At 39.3% G+C, this 16,036-nt stretch overlaps 1 protein-coding gene across 3 annotated transcripts in view; it reads right to left on the bottom strand.

The window, feature by feature from the left end:
* ANKMY1 (ankyrin repeat and MYND domain containing 1) overlaps nt 1-16,036 on the bottom strand; it is a 95,971-nt gene that overhangs the window by 32,833 nt on the left and 47,102 nt on the right. For 2 of the 3 annotated variants that reach the window (XM_058187152.1, XM_058187151.1), the window contains exons 13-15: nt 15,859-16,024; nt 12,584-12,653; nt 11,703-11,851 (exon numbers count right to left, since the gene is read on the bottom strand). In XM_058187152.1, coding sequence (XP_058043135.1) covers nt 11,703-11,851; nt 12,584-12,653; nt 15,859-16,024 — 385 coding nt within the window. Of the gene's footprint in view, nt 1-2,635; nt 2,678-11,702; nt 11,852-12,583; nt 12,654-15,858; nt 16,025-16,036 lie in introns of all 3 variants that reach the window. The other variant, XM_058187153.1, reaches the window with a different exon arrangement.

Here is a 16,036-nt window from a genome sequence, read left to right as displayed (position 1 = left end):
CTGATATTTACTTTTCTAATAATGAACAGTTTCATTGACCGCAGAATAGTGGTCAGTTAAATTACAGAACAGTGAACACTGACTTCAAATATTTGATGAAGACTCTAATGAAGACCATGGCAGTATGGAGATGCTTGAACTATAGCTTGCCCTTAAGTATGCATGATTCTGTGTCAGAACTAGAAGTTTGGGTGTAACACCATTGGACTTTTCCAGCTCTAGGCCTTTTCCTGCTCAACATGTAGTACAGTAATTTTCAGCTGACTTGGAGGAATGATCATGCTGTATGATTTTCAAATTTGTATGGGGCTCCCCTTGAAGAGCACCAGGAGGCTCCAGCTAGTCCAGAATGCGGCTGCGCGGGTGATAGAGGGGGCACCGCGTTGCTCCCATATAACACCCATCCTGCGCGGCCTGCACTGGTTGCCGGTAGCCTTCCGGGTGCAATTCAAGGTGCTGGTTACCACCTTTAAAGTGCTCCATGGCTTAGGACCGGGGTATTTGCGAGACCGCCTTCTGCCACCGATTGCCTCCCAACGACCTGTGCGCTCCCACAGAGCGGGCCTCCTCAGGGTGCCGTCGACCAAACAATGTAGGTTGGTGGCCCCCAGGGGGAGGGCCTTCTCTGTGGCGGCACCAGCCCTATGGAACGAGCTACCTCCGGGGTTACGCCAACTCCCCGACCTCCGGGCCTTCAAACGTGAACTGAAGACTTTACTATTTCACCGAGCGGGACTAGCCTAAGACATATTTTAGCGAAATTTTAAGGGGTTTTAATCGGTCTTTGACCATTTTAGTGATTCAGCCAGTAAATATTTGTTCTTAATTGTTTTTAAATATTGTTATTTATTATATTTATATTGTATTGGTGTGGGTATTTTAACATTGGCTGTAAACCGCCCTGAGTCCTCCGGGAGATGGTGCGGTATAGAAATGTAATTATAAATAAATAAAAAATAAAAAAAGATGACACAGGTGGAGGAGAAGAAATTACAAGCTCCTTAAAAAAGAGCATCAAGATCAAGATTCAGGAACGTCTTGACAAGTTGAACCTATAGTCCTGTATCTGGCTAAGAAAAATCCAAGCCTTTTGTATATGATGGAGACTACAATCCTGAGCAGCCGTATATGCAAAAATAATTAGGGTGTCTTGGGGAATCATATGGCAAATATGAACTAAAATGGTGATGCAGCTATAAAAAAACCAAATGCAATCCTAGATCTCATTAACAGAAATACGACAAGAAAATACTTGTTTCTGTCTATTCAGAATTTATCATATTATAGCTAGAAACTGTATCCAACAAAGTATTTTAGAAAGGGCAATAATAAACTGGATATTGTGCAGAAAAATCACATGCTTGATACGATAATATATTCTGGAAGAAAAAGTTTATGAAGCACTGGGTAAGTTTTGCTTAGAGAAAAAATAAATGCAGGAAGATGTGATAGCTATCTTTAGGTTAGCCAAATGTGTCTGAAAACCTGGCCTTTTCCCTAGGCTTTGATTTGAGCTTGATGGCAAGTCTCTTATAGCAGGGGTCTCCAACCTTGGCAACTTTAAGCCTGTTGGACTTCAACTCCCAGAATTCCCCAGCCAGCTTTGTTTGCCAAGGTTGGAGACCCCTCTCTTATAAGATTGTATATGCTGATCTGAATATTTTCTCTTAGGGACGTACATTATTCTTTCCTTTTTTTATTGCTCTTATTATTGTTTTTGTGCTGTATACTGGCCAGAATTTTTATGGGTAGAGATAAATAGATATGCTAGAGATAGATAGATAGATAGATAGATAGATAGATAGATAGATAGATAGATAGATAGATAGATAGATAGATAGATAGATAGATAGATAGATGGATGATAGATTGATAGATAGATAGATTTCTGAGTTCTTCCAGAAGATAGGCTAAGAACCAGTGGTGAAATGTAAAATTTGTTACTACCGGTTCTGTGGGCATGGCTTGGGGGGGTAATGTGACTGGGTAGGCATGGCCAACTTTTTTTTTCTTTTAAAAGCATTTTTTCTACAATCTCTTCTGCCAAAGAGGTTGTTAAAAATGCTTTTAAAAGGCTCTGACGATCCCAGCTGAGCCGTGTGATCATCAGAGGCTTTTTTTTAACTTTTAAAAGCATTTTTTCAGCCAAAGAAAAAATGTTTTTAGAAGTAAAAAAAAACACCTCTGTTGATTGAGCAGCTTAGCTGGGCATGGCGGGGGGGCACGGATTTTTGCTACCAGTTCTTCAACCCACCCACCGCCATCACTACCGGATCAGGCAATCCGGTCCAAACCAGGAGCATTTCACCTCTGCTAAGAACCAATGTGTTTACATTACTAAAAATAGATTTTAGCTGGACAACAGGAAAGATCTAATGATAAGGGTCAATGTAATACATTACTTTGCAAGATGGGGAACTACTTCACTGGTAATATTTAAACAATAGATGTATAGCCAGGCTATCTTTTGAATATGCTGCAGCAATGGCTTCTGATCACGGCGTTGAACTAGATGATTACCAAGATTCCTTTCAACCCTATGTTCTAAGGCTCTGTATGAAACAACATTACTATGTAAAACAAAAACAAAACCAAATGTGATTAATGAAGAGGTTAGTAATGGGTATTTACTTACCCTCCCTAACAGGTGGGACTTCTTCAGACGAAGATGTGCTCTCTTTTGCAGCAATAAAATAAGTTGGAAAGACATTTCAGAATGCTCAATAGTATGAAATAAGGTAATGTATGCCTCAAAGAACCTGTATGTCTGTGTATGTCAAAATCCAATAATGTGATTTGTTTTTTATTAAATTAAAAGTTACAAAAATTATGATTCTCTTAAATACATTCCTAAAGCACAGGGCAATATTTTCAACACACATAATACAGTAAATATAATCTTAGACATTTTTATGATTTAGATTTTTTATACATTAAAATATTTTCTGCAGTTACCTTAATCCACATGCACATGAACAAGTTAATGTCTTAAAATCCCTTAATTCCAATTGTATTCTTCAAAAGGAAAAGTTAAAATAAAATAGTCTTAAAGAAATACAGACTATTCCTTAGAAATAAATATTTACATGAACCAGTAGCTGACTCCTCAAGCCAGCAGCATCCTCAGGTGAGTGTCAAAAAAACAAAAGAAACAAATACAACTGTCGCAGCATAGTAGAACTTTATTCATGCTGCTACAACTGCCATCTCAATTTTTCAACGCTCTCTAGGATGTCATCTCATGTTTTTTTAAAATATTGTCCTCCTGTGGGAAATCTATTTTTGTACATAAACATGAAGACAATTATAGATATGATGTACTGCTAACAGCGTTCATGTGTCCATGTTCTCAGGTTACCACATCACAGATTACTAGAAATTCTATACATTAACATCAACAGTCTTAAAAAAATACATTTTCTAGTAATTTAAATCATTTTAATCGTATCCCACTAAAATCATTCAGGCATTCATATGATGAGATTTATGTCCTTATCGCCATTCTGAAGAAGCACCGGATAATACAACTTCCAAGATTTAGCTGATTTGAGCTATGGAGATCTCACTGTACCAAACATGGTGAAAAAGATGTACCACTATAAAAAAACTGAGTTCAAATACATGCCTTAGCGTGAAAATATTGACTGATCAGTCTCTTAGTTCCACAATTCTGGATCATGAAATTATCAGCACTAAAGGAGGTATAATACTGAAAGACAAACTTAATTTAGTAAATGCTTCTGAGAAGAACTGCATAATCTCAATCTTCTCAATCTTTTGCTTTGTAGTAACTGCTTTCATCTCACTTTCTTCTGATAAGAACTAGGATGATAACCAAACTCATATTTGATTTTCAGACTGTTTGATGCAAACTTGATCCAATATCTTTGTGTACATAGATTTTATCATAATCTGGAAAATTTAACACTGACCTCAGTATTTTCTTTCATAGTGTGTGGAAACTTCATTAATATTGCAAATAGCACACTTTTATGTTCAATAGCCACTTCTTAGCAACTGGGAGGGTCAAATAGGGGAACAAAGTTCTAGTAGAAAAGCTCTAATACAGAGGGATGCTCTGTAACTCCCTTTTAAGGGACATGTCAGTTTTCCACATTGTGGGGTGATACAAAATTTAGGCTTGATCTGACAAAATGGCAGAAAACAAGTATAAAACTGATAGAAATATGAGTGAATGCCACAACATATTTTTTGGTTTACTCAATTTGAATCCCTTTAACAGAAGCCTGGTAGAACAAAATGATTTATAACTGATAGAAAATGTTGGTCATAATTGTGGTCAACTACATTACATTACTAATAGGTTGCTCTATAGGTTGAAGATAAGTCAGTGAGCCACACGGTGTAGCAATGGGCAAACTATATTTCAAAGAGAAAATAGTACAATACTTGTACAAACGTTAACATGGATTTTGAATAAATGAAGCAATACTGCTTTGGTAAAGGTTTCTTCTAAACTCCAGTCTAAAATGTTGGTATCTTCTGGCCCCAAAGGAACATAAAACGTGGGCTTGGTAGAACAAAGCAGAACAAAACAGGCACAAATTTTTGGAACAGGTTGTATGTTGAAACCAAATTTAGAGTTTAGAGTTAGCTGCTGCATTTTTTATTAATACTAAAACATGGGACAACCAATGAAGCTTGAAGCTGATTTTTGTTGATTTGAAGAAGCAAAAAGGAAAGTCCTCACATAGCATAATTCATTACATGATGTTGTGAAACCTAGTCATTTGGTTGGCTCCAGAAAGGGACTATACATATATTGCTGGCTTTATGCCTCTTTCAGAGTATGAAGAAGATGAAATCCAGAGGCTGAAAAACTTGGAGGAAGACAACAGTATTATATTCATGTCCTGCTCATGTGCTTCCCAGTCATACCTGATTGATCACTGTGGAACTAATCCTTTACTTTCCAATATCCATTTTATATGCAGATATGAAATTTCCTTATTTCAGTTTCTGGAAGCTTGGAAAATGCTTTGCTTTAATTTATCCATCCAAATGAGATGTTGATACCATATTCTTCATGGAATCATTATTTTATCTTTCTTGACCATATCATTTTGAGAAATACACCTTGTACTGTATTTTTCTAGATCAATTCTAAATTTTAACTAAAAACCCTTTCAAGAAAACACACAATTGTAAAATCAAAATAAAAAAAAATCATGTACAGTCTAGGCACACTTGGCATCTAGCTTATACACAATCCATATATTAATAAAATTCTTTTTACATGGCTCTCTCCTTGCTTCTTCGAGTGAAGACTTCTCTTGCCTTTTAAAGTCATTCTCCTACCAATCTTTTGCCATCTTTCCAGTCCAGGTTTTCAATGAATCCTGCTTTATATTTCAAGAATTTAATTTTTCCTGCAATTTTAATCTTATACGTTTGTACATTAAAGTGGTCAGGAAAGTAACAATTCGCACATTATTTTTCTTGTTCTCCTTAACTTGTTCTAAAGATGAGAGGAAGCATATTCTGCCCAATTAAAGTAACCACATCAAATATTTTTCAAATAATTTGCTCCACATTATAAGCAGCAGTGCCCTTGTGTTCAATGTAGGGTTCTTTTCTGACACTACAAAAATTAGCTGGTTGCCAAGAACTGAAACAGATTTAAATCAGTACTTAATGCAAACAGATTAAAAAATAAATTTATTTTATACAATGTAAGATGTAAGATAAATAATAACAGGAAATCTAAACATGTATATATGATGCGGAGTGAATTAGATCAGTATTAAATGCTTCTTAATATTATCAAAACATAATATTTATAAAGAAATTATCTGGGAATGAGAATTATCTATCAAAGAAGTAGAAAGGCAGTCCCAAGGGCTACTTAAGAGGCATAAATGTGATATAAAGACATTTATGATAGCATCTCAAACCATTACTTCAGGATTGTTTATATCTATATATCTATTATATCTATAATAGCACTCATGTGGGAACTTTAATGCCTGAATTAGATCTAAGTAATATAATTATTATTTTTAATATAGTATGTAATTCTACAGATGTTTCCCAGTAGGGCAGTAAAATGGACCACCCATAGCTTAAAAAGCAATATCTTACTTCATTGGATATTGTTGGTACACACATCTGAATTTCTATTTTAAAAAAAGGGGGGGATTAAAAAGATCTGTGTATGCTAAGTGAAATCCAAAAGACATTGAATGTTAGCCCACAAAATGCTAGGTAAAATAAACTTAGGAAAGAAGATTTGGGTAACTAAGTACCTAAAAATATGTATAATGTTCAGGAATTAGGTTCAAATGATATACACTCTGAAGTTATTAGCCATTTGTCTTACATAATCTATCTCCGTTCCAAATTCTGCCTAGGCTACCATCTTCCTATTAAGCACAGTTATCCATCTGAAATGATGGATAACCAGGGAAATGATGCTTCCAAAATTAAGGATTTAACTAGCCATAGTCTCATTTTTAAAAGAAATCTTCTATACAGTAGTGCAAATAAGAAGATGCAAAATAAAACAAACTTCAAATCAGCAAGCTAAGCACTCAGACCTGAACTAGAATACTATAGGAAGAAGAGTAGAACTATAGTAGTCAGTAGTGATGAAATAAATCAAAGTGCATCACATTGGTCCAGAATACAGTGGCCTGTGCAGTGATGGGCGCATCTAGATTCATCCATGTTATACCTCTGTTGTGTAAGTTGCACTGGTTCCTTGTTTCTTTCAAGTGCCAATTCACGGTAGTAGTTATTACCTTTAAGCCTACCTGGCACAGGACCAGGTAATTTGTGGGACCATCTGTCCCTGAGGATACCTGTCTTCTCCACCATATCTGATACAATAGGCACACTCCTGGTCCCTTCCCTAAATGCTGCCGTCTTAGGGGGCCTAGGAAATGTGTCTTCTCCTGTTCTATGGAACACCCTTCCTCCAAAGATCGAGCAGGCCCCTACCCTTTTGACCTTCCAAACTGCACTTAAAACCTGGTGGTTTTCCCTGGTGTTGAGATGAGGCTGAAACTGACAAACCTGTTGAGAGCTGCATATAGGTCTTTGGTTATTCGGGTTTTCTCCCGCATAAAATTGGAAGTGTCTTGGCGACGTTTCGACGAAATCCCATTCGTCATCTTCAGGCTAGGTGTTTACAGCTTCATGCTTCTAGGAGAAATGTGTGATCGCAGCTGTTTCTTCCTTTTAACTGCTAGTGGGGGTTTGAACTGATTGGTTGGGAGCTTGGCTGTGTTCTGATTGGGTGGAGGTGTGTTCTGATTGGTTGGGGGTTTGGCTGTGCTCTGATTGGATGGTGGGGTTGGCTGTGCTCTGATTGGATGGGGCTGTGTTCTGTTTGTGGGGGGCTTGGTTGTGCTCAGGTTGGTCTGAGATGCAGGAGGATTTGAGTTGGTGAGCTGCATTGCTGTTGTTTGGCTTCACGTTCGTGGTCGTGCTACATCTTCATGGTGAGTGTCAGTCTGCTGCATGTATGGATTGGAGGGGTTTGAAATGGCTATGATGCAGCTGCGGTCTGGCTTCTGGTCCGTGGTCATGCTTCATCATCGGTGTGGTTTTGAGTTTGCTTTCCGCGTGGATGTGTAGTGGTGACATGCTGTGTGGCACTCGTGAGTGTGGGTCTTGCATCATTCTTCATGTTAGGGACTCGTTTGTCGATAAGGGTGGGTTTCCAAATGGCTGGTAGGCGGGAGGTATCATCTCATTTATTCATGCTGTATGGGCATTTTTCTATCTTGATGGCTTCTCTGATTATTCTGTTGTTAAAGTGTTCAGTTTTGGCGATAGTTCTTGTTGTCTCTCGCCCGCTCTCCCTGCCGCAGCCAGGCCCCTCTTACCTCCTGCCAGACGCTGATAGTTCGGAAGAATGTCCTGGCATGCCTCCAGGCCCCAGCCCTGGCACCAAGCCCGGACAGGCCGAGCAAGACGAAGGGCCTGACGTGCCTTCAGCCCCCAATCCTGGCACCATGCCCAGGCAAACGGAGCAACTAAACCCCTCCCCCACAGCATGTGAGCCTGAAGAATGTGAAGCCAGATTACCAACAGCTGGAGGCTGGAGAGATCCTCGCTTCCGGAGAATTGAGAGGCGACATCAGCAGAAGGAAGGGAGGGGCAGGCCTGGATAAGTACTGAGTCATGGAGCCACACCCCATGGCCTATAGGCTCTGCTTTCTCTGCTAAAGGATCTGCTTTCTGGCATTCTCTGAGTCAGGCAAAGTCTAACTTGGATTGCTGAAGTCACTTCCTGGTCTCCTGCCTGCCTTGAGAACTCTGATAGGACTTTGGCAGAGCTGCAGAGGCACACTTGATACGGACTTCCCCGACCCGGCCGTCAGCGGAGGAGTGGGACACGACAGTTCTGGTATTTTTAAAGTCAATTTTATGTCCTGTGGGTTTAAGGTGTTGGGCCAGGGAAGAAGTTGGTTCCTCTTTTTTGACTGAGTTCTTATGTTCTTCAATGCGTGCACTTATTCTTCTGTTGGTTTGTCCGATGTATGTGGTGCTGCAGGCGATGCATGGGATTTCCTTGATTTTCTAACTCAATTTTGTCTTTGGGGTTTCTTAGGATGGTGGATATTTTTCGGTTTGTGCAGAATGCTGTCTTGATGTTGTGTTTGTGGAGGATCTTGCTGATTCTGTCTGTGGTACCTTTTATATATGGGAGGAGGGCTTTGCCGTTTTCTTGTTCTCTGTCTTGGATTTTAGTGGGGGTTTCTTTATGGATTAGTTTGGTGATCTTATTTCTTTGGAATCCATTGGATGTTAGTACGTTGGTGAGAGTGTGTAGTTCGTTTTTTAGGTGTTGTTTGTCAGCTAAGCGTTTTGTTCTGGAGATGAGTGTCTTGGCTACAGAGTTGATCTGTGCTGGGTGGTGATGTGAGAGTGCGTGCAGATAGCGGTTTGTGTGTGTTTTCTTCTGGTAGATGGTGTGTCCTAGGGAGCCACTGGATTTCCTGTAGACTAAGACAGGAGACATCCAGGAAACATCGCCAAGACACTTCCAATTTTACGCGGGAGAAAACCCGAATAACCAAAGACTTACATACAAACACCCGCGAAAACCTCAGAAAACATATATATATATATATATATATATACACATATATATATATATATATATATACACATACATATATATATATATACATATACATACATATATATATATGCAGGTCTTTGGTTATTCGGGTTTTCTCCCGCGTAAAATTGCCTCCCCCATCAGCGAAGAAATCCAACAAAGAATCATTCCCAGAGAGAAATCATCCAGATGCCCTAAGCTCTATGGCCTCCCCAAGATACACAAAGAAGGAACCCCACTCAGACCCATAGTCAGCTCCATAGGCTCACCTCTACAAAACCTAGCCAAATTTCTCGCCAAACAACTACAGCCCTATGCAGAATCCATCACCTCACACGTAAAAAACTCATTCCAGTTCATAGAGATCATAAAGAAACAAAACTTACAGCCCAGCGACCTACTCGTGAGCTTTGATGTCATATCCCTCTTCACCCAAGTGCCAATCAAAGAAGCCTTGACAGCTATCCAAAACAAATATAACCCCCAAGCACATCCTAGATCTGACCAACCACTGCCTATCCAACACATACTTCATCTATAATGGACAAAAATACAAACAAGTAGAAGGAGCACCCATGGGATCACCCTCTCACCTGTCATTGCCAATCTCTACATGGAACACTTTGAAACCCAAGCTCTAGAAAATCTGATCACAACCCAAACTCTGGCTCAGATATGTAGACGACACCTTCATAATCTGGCCACACGGAAAGAAAACTTGACAACTTCCTCACACACCTCAATAGCCTACACCCCAAAATACAGTTCACCATGGAAACAGAAGTTAATAACCAACTTCCTTCCTGGATGTCTTAGTCTACAGAAACCCAATGGCTCCCTAGGACACACCATCTACCAGAAGAAAACACACACAAACCGCTATCTGCACGCACTCTCACACCACCACCCAGCACAGATCAACTCCGTAGCCAAGACACTCATCTCCAGAACAAAATGCTTAGCTGATGAACAACACCTAAAACCCGAACTAGACACTCTCACTAACGTACTAACATCCAATGGATTCCAAAACAAATAAGATTACCAAGCTAATCCAAAAGAACCCCCACTAAAATCCAAGACAGAGAACAAGAAAACGGCACAGCCCTCCTCCCATATATAAAGGCACCACAGACAGAATCAGCAAGATCCTCCACAAACACAACATCAAGACAGCATTCTGCACAAACAGAAAATATCCACCATCCTAAGAAACCCCATGGGCATAGAATATTCAAGAACCAATAATGTTGGAAACATGGGAAAAATTTGTTAGACAGGAAAAAATTTTTATAAGATGTTTTATAGATGGCATTTAGATCCTAAGAAATTATCATGTATGTATCCAGATATGCAAGCGAAATGTTGGAGATGTAATTAAGGCTTTTGAATAAGTTTTAAATTGTTTTAGAATTGTATTTATTGAAAATTTTTGCTCTTTCTGGATAAGAATCTGGTGGATTATGCAGAATGTTCTAAGAAAAAATAAATAAATAAACCAACAGAAGAATAAGTGCACGCATTGAAGAACACAAGAACTCATTCAAAAAAGAGGAACCAACTTCTTCCCTGGTCCAACACTTTAAAGTCACAGGACATGATATTGACTTTAAAAAGACCAGAACTATCGCCAAAACTGAACACTTTAACAACAGAATAATCAGAGAAGCCATTGAGATAGAAAAACGCCCACACAGCATGAACAAACGAGATGACACCTCCCGCCTACCAGCCATTTGGAAACCCGCCCTTATTGACAAACGAGTCCCTAACACGAGGAATGACACCAGACCCACACTCACAAGGTCCACACAGGATGTCACCACCGCACATCCACCCAGAAAGCAGACCCAAACCCACACTGATCATGAAGCACGACCAAGGACCAGAAGCCAGACCACAGCTGCAACATTAGCCATTTCAAACCCCTCCAATCCATTCATGCAGCAGACTGACACCCAATATGAAGATGTAGCACGACCACAAAGCCAAACAACAGCTATGCAGCTCACCAGCTCAAATTCCCCTGCAGCACAGACTAGACTGAGCACAACCAAGCCCCCACCAACACAGGACACACCCCCAGCCAATCAGAGCACAGAAAAAACCCCATCCAATCAGAGCACAGCCAAGCTCCCACCCAATCAGTTCAAACCCCCACTAGCAGTTAAAAGGAAGAAACAGCTGCGAAGCTGAAGCCTGAAGCTGACGAATGAGACTTTGTCGAAACGTCACCAAGACACTTCCAATTTTACACGGGAGAAAACCCGAACAACCAAAGACCTATATACAAACACCCGTGAAAACCTCAGAAAACATATATATATAAATAAATTAAGTAACTAAATAAATTTTACTGCAGATTTCATATGTGTATTGCTCAAGTTACTGTTTCAATTTAAGTTTGGTTTAGCTGAATTGTTTTCATAAAGGTAAGTTTTCATAAGGATAAGTAACTGTTGACGTTTACAGATACTAATTAAATTAAATTAAATAAAACAAGATTACTTACATTTTTAAGAACACTGTTACTTTCTAGAATAAATAATTGCAACGTTTTTACATCCTATCTCAGTCTCACTTCGTTCTGCATGCCATCAACCCCACCTACCTGTTTGTAAACACTCTCGTTTATGCCGTTCATTCCAAGCCCTGACTTTGCAAGACTTGCTGCAAGTGAAGATCTCAAAACAATGTAGACAAGGTGTAAGGGTCACACCAACAGATCGCCCACACTGGTAGCAGTATTTAAAGAAGAGTCTGTTTAAAAAAATGTGGTTAAAAAAAAGATCAGGGATGTAACATGTAAACTTTTTGGAACACACACATAATAAAGAAATTTGCTTAAATATTAAAAAGTTGGAATATATATGATTCTGTACATCAAGAGTTTTGATCTTCAACACTTGTTTCCTTATGTTGTGATTCTATTATGTGATTATTGAAAGTTATTTCAATAGTTTCCTATCATATACCCATGCTGTCTCGTAAACTTCTAATTAAACTTCCCCAAATTAATGTTTTATGGGCTTGTCAATATATACAGTCAATACGCAATTTTTACCAGTGCTTATTTTCAGCTAATCATTTTTACATCACACTTATAAGAAATCTGAACACTGACTTTAAAGTTTGTTGCAGAGATTGGAGGAATGCACAATAAACCACATGCACTTTATGTCCAATGTGTATATATGTATGAATACATGAATACATCTATATATACATATACTATATATAAACAACACATAGCAACAATATTATAGATACTAAATTTAAAATTAAAAAGGGGCTCATATCTGGATTTAGGACATCTATTTTAGAAGCCATATGAAGACCAAATAGCTTAAAGAGAATATCATTTTGAGCTCTGCAGCAGAATATTCAATCTATATGTCTGGTTCCATTAGAGATGACAACAATACTAAAACCAACTATCACAACCATCTATAAGTACAACAAGCAAATTAAATTTTGATTCATATAACTTACTTTGATGAATCTATTTCTGGTAATGGTCCTAAAGATGGATTTATAGATTTCTTTCTTACTCCTGCAGAAGCTGAAATGCAATTATTATTATTATTATTATTATTATTATTATTATTATTATTATTATTATTATTATTATTATTATTATTATTATCATTATCATCATCATCATCATCATCATTATTAATTATTATTGGTTTGTCACAGTCACATGTTTAGTTTGGATTTGGCATTTTTATCTACCTATCAAGTTCTTTCCAAGGACCTAGGATAGGCAGATGTTCTTGTTCGATGGTGTATGGCAGGCGTGAAATGTAAAAATGTTTACTACCAGTTCCGTCGGTGTGGCTTGGTGGGCGTGGCTTGGTGGTCATGTGACCATGTGACCAGGTGGGCGTGGAGAGAGCCAGGAGCTGTACATTTTAAAGTACATTCTGCCCCTTCTGAAGCCCCCAATGCTTTGAATTTCCCTCCGCCACCCAAGCAAACATCAGAACCTTCCCTTGCTCTGCTCTCCATCCCAGAGGGCTGCGCATACTCCCACCCGGTACAATCTTCCATATAGACCAGTGGTGAAATTTATCTAGGAACCTGAAATGACTCGATTTAAATGGTAAAAAGCACCCAAAGAAGAAAGAAGAACATCAGCAAAAAAACCCAAACAAACCCAACCCTCGCCTGTTTTTGGAAACAGTTCAAGAGGTAGCATGCATGCATGTACACGTACACACACACAAATGAGAGAGGGAGAAAGAGAGAGGGAGAAAGAGAAAGATGAGAGAAAGAGAGAGATGAGAGGCCAGAAAGAGGCAAGTAGAGGGGCGTTTCGCTCCTGCTCTGGAATAGGGAGAGAGTCTCTATCCACCGCAGCTGTCCTTCTCTACTCAGGGCAGACAAAGAGGGAGGGGGACGGGAGGAGCCACCCAGTAGTGGGATCATCGGACAGGAAGCATTGGTAAGTCTGACGGTGGCAGTCCCGCCTTTCCGGAACACCACCACCACCACCTCCGCCACCCTTCTCAGCCCCAGAGCAGCAGCTGTGTTTCCACTGTCCAGGCCGGGCTGGACGCCGACCTCGGAAGCAGGCGAGGGGGACTGCTGGGAAGGTAGCGTGGAAGGCAGGTAAGCATGGGAGGGCTGCAGGAAAGATAGTAAGCTGCTAGCTCTCTTCCCTGCAGCCCTGCTTTGCTTGCCTGCCTTCCACATGACTTCTGCTTGCCTGCCTTTGCAAGCTGGCCACAGGGATGCCGGTAAGGCCACATGGAAGGCAGGGAAGCATGGCAGGGCTGCGGGCCACGGTTTGAGGGCATGGCCAGCCAGCGATTGCTACTGGTTCTCCAAACCAGCCCCAATCTCTGCTACTGATTCTCCCAAACTAGTCTGAACCGGTAACATTTCACCCCTGGTGTATGATTCATTCAATAGCCAGCCAGATGTTTGTATCTGCCATTTTTATCCACCTTTCGAGTCCTTCCCAAGGCTTGGGTTAGGGAGATGTTATTATTTGGTAGTATTAAATGTATCATTGCAATATGTAAGTTTTTCCAACTGATTATGGTGTCAATGCTTATGGTGCTCAAGTGATGCTCCAGAAGTTTTGAGGTTGCACCCAAAGCACCTATAACTATTGGTACTAACTTTGCTTTCTTTTGCCACAATCATTCTATTTCTATTTGCAGGTCACTGTATTTGTGATCTTCTCCAGCTCTTTCTCTTCTATTCTGCTTTCTCCAGGTACTGCCACATCCACTATCCAGACTTTTTTGTCCTTCTTATCGACAATTGTTAAGTCTGGAATGCTATGTGGCAGGTGTTTGTCTGTTTGAGTGCTAAATTCCCAGGATATGTTACTTCTTTGTTTTCTTTTTTCCTTACTATTTTAAGATCCCACCAGTTCTTCCTTGTAGACAAATGTGATTTCTTGCAAATATTCGAACACACCGTTGTTGCTATTTTGTCATGCCATTTTTTTATAGTCAGTCTGTGCAATCTTTTTGCAGCAGCTAATTAAAGGTCCAATGTTTCTTCAGCTTCTTTGCAGAGGTGGCTTTTCCTGTCTGTTGCTGTCCTCTCCAATTCTGGCTTTGTATGCATTTGTTCTTAAGGCTTGGTCTTGTGCTGCCAGTATTAGCTCCTGTCTCTTTCTTCAACTTTCCTGCTCTAAGCCATTGCCAGGTCTTCTTGTTATTTATTTTTCCTGATTGTTTTTAAAAAATGTACTAGTCATATAAACTTTTGCCTTGCTGTCTCTTTCCTATTCTTCATTGGGTCTTTCTTGAAGGCCAGTTTGGTCTCTCCACAACTCAGCAAGCCTGCATAACTGAGTAGGCTAGCTTTAATATATCATCTTCACTGTCCTTCAGATTTTCTTCCAATGCCCTTTTTTCTTCTTCAACTGCCTGGTGTGCTTGCAACATTATTCACCTATTTTCCTTAGTAAGTACAATCTGTCAATATTGATGTGTGTATGAAGGGCATAATTCATTGCCATTATTTTTTTGGTATTTCTATTCAGAGCTTTTAGTTCTGCTTGACTCCAGTCTACTGTTTCAGTTGGACATCTAATGACTGGAATTACCCAGGTTAGTTAATTGTCTTGATATTTCCTCAAGAGTTTAGACTTTAAGATCTTCATTACTCTCGTAATTGTATTCATTTCTAGCCTCCTTCTTGATTACAGTGTGCATGATGTTGGCAGCCTAGAGGATGCCCAAGTGTAGTGATCATCTTCATCCAGTCTCTTGACGTTATTTCTATAGGGTGTCTTGATTTGTTGAGTTTTCACTATTTTCCCCCATTATAAATGGCTGCACAGACAACCAAACGTTCATTATGAATTTGGCATTTTCATCAATCTATTATTAAAACTGATCTCATGAGAGCAATTGCTGCTTTTCTAAATGCCAGAGTCAATCTTATTTTTTCAGAACTGTTAGCAGTATTAGCCAATTTTTTAATAAAAACAAACAAATTTCAATGTCTGAGAATGAAATTAAACATTATAAGGATTGCATACGAGTGTCAACTTCTTTAGCCTCCTTTTTGTCTCAGCACAGTATATCTTGTGAATGCAAAAAGATAAGATGATATCATATTACCACATTCCTCAGGTGATAGGAGGAAAGTTGACAATGAATCCCAAGTTAAACTTTTTAGGTTCATGTTTTTAAATAATGTCCAGCTGCATGAAAACACCTCTGCCCTAAGTATTCTAAACCAAGTCGAGAACTGGCTTATATTGTTTTTTTTTATTTTAAAATCTAACTTGGACTCACCAATTTTGATTTTCCTAAGTTCTTCTTCATCCCACTGTTTTTCTTTTTCACTGACACACTCACGAAGCCGTTCACTGAGAAAATCCAGCATCTTTCGTCGAAATGCATATGTATCCCTCTCTATTGGTGACAGAGAATGGAGGGGAATATGCAACACTCTTTTATCCTACAATACATA

This window comes from Ahaetulla prasina, chromosome 6 (assembly GCF_028640845.1).
Source record: "Ahaetulla prasina isolate Xishuangbanna chromosome 6, ASM2864084v1, whole genome shotgun sequence".
In the NCBI taxonomy this organism is placed as follows: Eukaryota; Metazoa; Chordata; class Lepidosauria; order Squamata; family Colubridae; genus Ahaetulla; species Ahaetulla prasina.
The sequence above is the reverse complement of the archived record's forward strand: the minus strand, read 5'-3'. Positions and strand labels throughout refer to the sequence as shown.